Below are 8,149 nucleotides of genomic sequence, written 5' to 3'. Positions count from 1 at the left end.
GAGAGAGAGAGAGAGAGAGAGAGAGAGAGAGAGAGAGAGAGAGAGAGATCCTTTTAAAGAGAAAAACTTTTAGAGCATTTTGTAAGCATTTAATAGTGTACACAGATTGGTCACAGAGGAAATAGTTTGTAAGCACAGAAACAAAAACCCCACAGCAGAACTTGAGAGAGTTTAACAGATTTGATGCCAGAGTTCATGATGGCAGCTTTAGAGAAATAAATCACAGCACCGATGAAACGCATAAACGTGTGTGACCCTGTGGTGGAACACATGCCTTTAATACCAGCATTCAGGAGGCAGGGGCAGGTGGGTCTCTGCAAATTGCAGTCTAGCCTGGTCTACCTAGTGAGTTCCATCTAGTCAAGGTTACATAGTGAGACTCTGTCTCAAAAAAAAAAAAAAAAAAAAAGGTCCCCTAGTGAATTGGATGTGGAAGAACTGAACCCACCCCTCACCAAGGTAGTGTAGAAGAGCTGGCTCCTCACCTTGGCCCCTCACCTTGTCTGGCCATCCCAGGAGAGCTGGCCCTGGCCCTGGTGGTGTGGGCTCAGGAGAACCAGGCCTGAGGACGTAAGAACAAGAGAGCTTGCCCTGCATCACCAGCTGTGGAGTCTGGGTGAGCTGATTCTGCCTCTTGCTGAGGCAATGCTGGAGAGCTGGCCCTGGTGGCCTGTGTCCAGGAGAGCTGGCCCTGGTGGCCTGTGTCCAGGAGAGCTGGCCCTGGTGGCCTGTGTCCAGGAGAGCTGACCCTGGTGGCCTGTGTCCAGGAGAGCTGACCCTGGTGGCCTGTGTCCAGGAGAGCTGGCCCTGGTGGCCTGTGTCCAGGAGAGCTGGCTCAGATGGTATGAGTGCAGCTGGAGAGCTGGTGTTGTCCCTTGTAGGCCTCTACAGGCAGAAGAGCTGCCTACCCCTGGCCTGGGCAAAGCAGGAGAGATAGCGCTGGGTGCATGGGCACAGGAGAGTTGACAGGCTGACCAACTCAGTACCACCCAAGCCCAGATCCAGGGCTTTGAGTTGGCCCACCCCAACATCAACCTTATCTATGACCTGCTGGAGCATGAGAAGGGGCCAGTCCTGCAGAACCAAAGCTTCAGGATCTCCCAGACACAGCAACAACAGGAGATCTGAGAGGAGCCCCAGTGCGGATCCAGCATTGACAGAGTAGCCGAAGCCAGAGGCCTCGAACCAGACCAGTAACTTTTGCAATGACTCACTGCAAGTAAAGATGTGTGGACAGAGGGGAATACTGTGGGACACGCTGTAACACACCACAGCTTCCAAAGTGACATGGTTTCTTTTTATCTTTTATTTTCTGGGTTGTTTTTTTTTTTTTTTTTGGAAGGGCGGAGGCTTCGAGGATAGAAGGCAGATATGGAGGAACAGGGAGACAGGTGGGATTGGGGTGTATGATGTGAAATTCACGAAAAAGATTCAATAGAATGGTTTTTTTAAGTATACGTTTGTCCAATTCTCTTGCTGTAGAGTTAGCACCATAAGATAGAAATATAGAAATATAGAAAGTCAGAAGATTGTTACCAGGGTATGGCTTCTAGCTTCCAATTTTGCTCTTAATGCCCTGAAGTCAGAGGTGTCAACACAGCTACACCTTAGAGAGAACAGAATAAAGTAAACTACAAACAACAACACAATCCCTGAACCTAATAAGGCATTGTGGAAGAGAGATGAGGTAGGACTTCTAACTGCTCTGGATTGCCATTTGACAACCTGCTGTGAAGCAACCCAACCTGTCAAATGAGGTCACTGGGAGAGAAACACAAACCCAACCAGTGCTGCCTTGTGAATTGAGAGGGAAAGCAGTAGGTGGCAGGCAATGATGGACAGTCGAGTAAGTGGGGAAGCAGAAGGCGACAGGTAATGGTGGACAGCCGAGTGTGAGACCATAGTGACAGCAGCAACTGGAAGGCTGGAGTGAATGAAGAACCCCCACCCCAGGCAGCTCCGTGGGAAAGGTGAGCCAGAACTGACAGTTAAGTGTCAACTTCTCTACCACTGCCAAGGAGGGTTAAGTACAGACCTGATTGTGAACTAGTTTCCCTGTATCCCTCCAGATTTGACAACTGTTCTTTGATTGGTTCCATTTTCACCTTATTTGCATATGTATGCTTTCAGCCAATCAGAGGCTCCAGATGGTCCTATAAATTTGGGTTGTACATGCTCTGGAGCAATAAAATCCTCAAACTGTCGGAGAAAGAAGGTTCCCAGTCCCACATCTGGCTCTCGTACAGGCTCCTGGCTCCTGGCTGTGGGCAGAGCTTTCAGATTCTCTATAGAGAAGGAGCCCTGCAGTCGACAGTCCACCAAGGAGGCATCAGTCCCAAAAAGGGGCTTGCTTGGAACCCCACCACTCAAGCCTGTGGGACTCGACCTGTGGCCACAGGCAGCCGGTGCTCATTTCTGCCCATCCCTAGGGTGACGATAGGAATTTATTTCTGCAGCTGGCTCCAGCTCTAGAGACCTCCCAAAGTCAGGTGACTAGGAGCGCAGAGCTGCAAAGTCTGCCATTTCTCCTGGTCAGCATCCTTCTGCCACCACGGAGGTCTCAGAAGAGGCTTTCTTGTTTAAACAGTTATTCCAGTGAGGTAAATAAAGTTTATTGTTGCCCTTCATTTTTGCTCACTCTATTCTTAGATAACGGGGAAAGACAAAGGTGAGAGAATCAGTCACATCATCACTTACACCCCCCCCAAAAAAAAATACAACTATAGAAAAAAATCTGCTTCACATTTTAAACAAGGAGTTTTGAAGGTATAACTTTACCAAAGCATAAAAGTTGATAGCCTGCTCTAGGCAATTCTATTATCGCTGATTTTGGTGCCATTTGGATAGTACAGGAAAATGGTGGAAACTTTCCAACATGATCATTGTTGGATTTTGTTACTTTTTGAGATGAAAGATCTTTTATCACATGCTGGCCTCGAATTTGTTTTGTAGCCAAAAGTGATCTTGAACTGCCTCTACCTCTACATGCTAGGAGGCAAGTGGGCACCACCACCAAGTTTATGGGGTGCTGGGGATTGAATCCCAGCTTCATGCATGCTAAGCAATCACTCTATCAACTCGGCCACAGTCCCTTCCGTAAACCTTTTTTTAAAATAATTGGTAAGTTGATAAGTGGACATGGAAGCAAACATTTCAAGTTACAGAATGCATCTCAAATTACAACAAATATTTCCCTTGACTGTGCAGCCCTGGCTAGCCTGTGTTTGTTATATAGAACAGGCTGGTCCCAAAGTTATGGTGATTCTCCTGTGTCTGCTTCCCAGAGACTAGGATTGAAGGCATATACCATGGCACCTAGCAACAGTGTCATTTACAGAGCTATAAAGTTCCATTTACCTTTATCTTCATGAATTGTGTGGTCAGTGTCTTCCCTACACCCAACCACAAATGTCAGACACTTCTACAAGTTTTATAGTTTGGCCTTTCATTTCTGTTTGTGATTCATTTTGAGTCAGTGTTTGCGAATGGCAGCAAGCATGAATCAACATTCCTTCTCTGGCGAATGGATATCCAATCTTCCAGAAGTATCTGCTGAAATGTAATTTCTCCTCCAGATGGTTTTTGTAACTGTTAAAAATCAATTTAACGTATGTGCAGCTCAGTGTCTTTTACTGAGGTGAGGATGCCAAGGATGAAGCCAGGGCATTCAGCACATCTTAACAAAAGCATATTGCAGATACGGTCTCACCCAGAAAAGAAGAGAAAGGGACTAGGGTTTCACTACTCTCTAAGTGTGAGAACAACCATGAAGTCTTCCCACTGAGGCCTCCTCTTAAAGGCCCGCATAGCACCAGCCTGGGGACCAAGCCTTTAGACACAAGGGTCTCTAGACATGTTAATGTAACTGTTTCCTGGGACTTGAAACATTCTCTCCCAGAAGGAAGAGAGAAGAAGGAAACACAGTAGCTAGGCAAAGGCATAAGGCCCGGAAAACTCAAAAAATTATAGAACTCACAAAACCCTCTCTGAAGTTATGTAAGCAGTAAGCAGCTGCCGATATGGATGGAGGTACTCTCCAGTGTACCTACTGCCTGCAAGTTGTTCCAAGGATGTAACTTTGATGAATCATTGCCTGTGCCAGAGCGGGTTTGGGAAGGGGTGGTGAGGAGAAAGCTGCCTTTGAATTACTTGTGCTCCTGTAAGTAACCTCCAATAAACTCACTGGTTCACCAAGCTGCAAGGTTTAAAAATATTGTTGCTGTGCTGCCCTAGTTGGGGTTAATACATATCTGTTCATGACTCCCTAGAAATCTTACATCCAAGGGACAGTTCCAAAAACACACCCTAGCAAGCAGTAAGCAATGTCAACTGTACATTGACATTGGCACCACCTACCAGATCGACGTGTTTCCTTCATTCCGTGTTCCCTGTATAACTTACTGGCTCTCCAGGTGTAATTATGATGAACACTATGTGCACAGGAACTGCTCTTAATAGTAATAGTAGTTTTACTTTGTATCCAACGAGTATAGACATTATCGGGTGTAAGTCTCAATGCAATTTATTTGTCCCATACGTTCTCTCCCCATCTCATTTCTGTCTTTTCTTATCCTCTTTAGTCTTAAGTATTTTTCATGATTCCGTTTTATAATCTTGTCTACTCACCACAGGTCCCTGTTCTGTTGTCGTTGTTACTACTATAAAGGTACAAAGTATAAATCTTCAACTTATCAGGCGCCTTTATGGCTCCTCTTGGCTTACTATTTGTCCTTTTTGTTATTGCTTTAGGGTTCATAGTATACATCTTTCATAGATTACGTCTTTAATTTATCACAGCCGGCCTTCTAATGATGTTGTACCACTTCATGTGACGCATGAGAACCCTGCAGTAGATGAGAACACCCCAGACCCTTGGGCTACTCTTTTCATACATTTTCCTTTCATGCATATTATAAATGTCACGCAGAGTGGGGGGGGGGGGGGGGCTGGAAAGATAGCTCAGAGGTTAAGAGCACTGGCTGATCTTCCAAAGGACCTGAATTTGATGCCCAGGACCAACACGGTGTCTCACTACTGCCTGTAACTTCACTCTCAGAAGACCTGATACCCTCCTCTGGCTTCGGCAGGGTCCAGGCGTGCAAGTGGTGCACAGACATACATACAGGCAAAACATTGACACAAATAAAGTACTTTGAAAAAAAGAAATCGAACTTCTCCATGGGTAAGTGCATCTCTGACCCTTCATCAAGAGGTTCCTTTGAGATCATTACAGAAACAAACAACTATCCACATTCAGAGATCAACTGACTGTGGTGCACATGTCCCCAATAAATACACTTAAAAAACAACCTCTGTGCTTAAGGCTCAAGGAACATCACAGGGACATTGTGAGAGCCACAAGACCAAGACAGCTGCTTCAAGATAATCTCTTCTAAAGAAAAAGGGGGAGGAGGAAGAGCGTGAAGAAAGTACTTTGAGACTTCATCTTACCCCAGCCAGAGTGGCCAAGTGTAATAAAGCAAATGGCAGCAGATGCTGGTAAGGATTCAGGAGACAGGGAGCACTTATTCACAGCTGATAAGAGTACAAACTGGTCTAGCCACTGTGGGAATCACTGTGGCTGTTCCTCAACAAGCTGAAAGTAGAGCTACCACAAGGCTCCAGCTATACCACTCTTGGGCATGTACCAGAAGGACTCTGCATTTTACCACAGATACTTGCTCACCCATGTCTGTGGTTGCTCTACTCATAACAGCCAGAAATTGGAACTTGCCAAGATGCCTATCAAGTGATGAATGGATAATGAAAATGTGCTTTGTTTACACAGGGAAATATTATTCGGTTGTTTAAAAATTAAACTGTGAAATGTTCAGATAACTGTGTTGGACTAGACATGATCATCTAGGGTGAGGTAATCCAGACCCAGAAAGACCAGCATTGTAAGTTTTCTGTTTTGTGTGACTTTACACTTTATGTACGAGCATTTCATTTAGAACACCACAGAAGTTAAGCAGCTGGTAAGGGACCAGGCAGGAGGAGGGGATCTTTCAAGGAAGGGGATATAAGCAAGCAACAGCTTGCAAAGGCAAACAGACCTGTTACTGACAGTCCTGGTCTGGGTAGAGATGGCTAAATCAGAGGTGGGGAGGTCAGATAGAGACAGTACAAACTTTTCTGACCCCATGAGACAGGGCCAACAGACTTCGCCTGACCTTTGCACACGTATGAACTTGGCAAGATGCCACCTTGGACTTTTATGAACCCACAGTCTTATCTGGTCAGCTCAGACCTTCTCATTCCAACCCCGGGAACATGATGGAGAAGAATGTTATCTTTTACACAGCATAATACACTCAGTCCTCCCCAGACAATAGACTGGTGCTGCCCAAATTGGACTTGAAGGGATTTTAAGAGGTGAAACAGAGGACACAGAGTGGAGTGGTTATTAGTGTTTCTAATACAGTGCTTCTCAACTTTCCTAACAATGTGACCCTTTAATACATTCCTTATGTTGTGGTGACCACCCCAAACCATAAAATTATTTTTGTTGCTACTTCATAACTGTAATTTTGCTACTGTTATGAATCTTTATGTAAATAATTGATACACAGGATATCTGATATGCGACCCTGAGAGAGGGTCATTCAACCAACCCACACACACACACAAGGGTTTCTACCCACAGGTTGAGAACCTCTGTTCTTGGAGGAGCTGGTGCTAGGGTTTGAACATGACTAAAATACCTTGTATGGAATTCTCAAATAACTAATCTTTTAAGTGAGGAAAAATAAGTAAACTACTGCTGTCACTCCTCCATCTTGGTGAAAGTAGGAAAGCACAGAAAGGTTGACTTCTTGCCTCTCAGCCCACTGTGGTCTAGAAGTCAGGTGACAAACCCAGTCTGTTTCAAGAGCCAGATAATACAGAATGTGGACAGACAAACCTATAATAGAGAAATGAGACAGACAGACAGACAAAAGAGAGTGAAAGGTGAGGAGAAAAAGTTCTTAGGGTTCCATGGATAGATAAGCAACAACAAGACAGGACTACTGACAATACACAGGTATCTTGGGCTGGGCATGTTGCTCAGTTGAGAGACTGAGTGCCCAGCATGCATGAAGTTCCATCTCCAGCACAGCATAGCCCAGGCATGGTAGCTACATAGTGAATCCTGGGGCAGCCTGAGCTAATGAGACCCTATCTCCTAAGAAACAGACTTCTTAGCCCCAGAATGAACACTGGTAGTGGAAATTAGAAATGGCTTCCTGAAGGTTAACAATCTGCAGGGCCCACGAGAGGATGCCTTGGTCCCACTTGGAAGGGAGAAGAAAGCAATCATGGGGTAGGGGGGCAGAGGGAGGGGGAACCTGGATAGGAGAGGAGACAGGGAGGGGAAAGATTTGGCTTCTAAGCTTTTCTTCCACTGGTGAATTTATCCCTACATCCCCTGTACCTGTTTGAAGTGACTCCCTCTGAGAAATGCTTGTAAGTCACAATAAAGCACTAATTCATCAATTCTGATAGGTCTGAGTCCCCATCACAGTTCAGTTGTTTGTTTTATTTTCCTTAAGAGACCTGGGCAGTTGCCTACTCAACTTTGAGCCTTAAACTCCCTCATCTGGAAAACTGAAGGATGTTCATGGTACAGATACATCGTGAAGTAGAAACGCATGCTGGGAATCACGGGACCTGGCATTTCATAGGTGCTCAGTGAGTACCTGGTGCCACATAGGGAAACACAGAGACATGGGAAGCTAAGGATAGTCTGAAGGAGACACAGCAAGCTGAGGGAGCTGTGGACAAAGTGAGGGAGCTGGGGACAGGGTGAGGGAGCTGGGGACAGGGTGAGGGAGCTGGACAGTTTCAGGTTGTTGTGTCAGCATGAATGCCTGCTGTGTGTGTGTGTGTGTGTGTGTGTGTGTGTGTGTGTGTGTGTGTGTGTGTGTTGCCCACAGAGGCCAGAAGGAATGTACACCATGGAACTGGAGTTACACAGGGTCATGAGCCAACATGTGGGTGCTGAGAATAAAACCAGCATCCTCTGCAAGAGTAGCCAGTGTTTTTAAGCAATGGGCCATGTCTTTACTCTTTGGCTTGGGAGTTTTTAACTGTAATCACGCTCTGCACCAGCCATATTCAGCTCTCTCTCTCTCTCTCTCTCTCTCTCTCTCTCTCTCTCTCTCTCTCT

At 45.7% G+C, this 8,149-nt stretch overlaps 1 protein-coding gene across 1 annotated transcript in view; it reads right to left on the bottom strand.

Moving 5' to 3' along the window:
- Positions 1–4,378, bottom strand: part of LOC114633369 (cytochrome P450 2B1-like) — a 39,487-nt gene extending 35,109 nt beyond the window's left edge. Inside the window, exons 1-2 of the mRNA XM_028781948.1 lie at positions 4,357–4,378; positions 499–562 (exon numbers count right to left, since the gene is read on the bottom strand). Of these exons, the coding sequence (XP_028637781.1) occupies positions 499–562; positions 4,357–4,378 (86 nt within the window). The remainder of the gene's footprint in view (positions 1–498; positions 563–4,356) is intronic.
- Positions 4,379–8,149: the final 3,771 nt, after the last annotated feature.

Source organism: Grammomys surdaster, unplaced genomic scaffold, assembly GCF_004785775.1.
Source record: "Grammomys surdaster isolate TR1022 unplaced genomic scaffold, NIH_TR_1.0 591, whole genome shotgun sequence".
NCBI classification, from domain to species: Eukaryota; Metazoa; Chordata; class Mammalia; order Rodentia; family Muridae; genus Grammomys; species Grammomys surdaster.
This window is presented reverse-complemented; position numbering and strand designations above follow the sequence as displayed.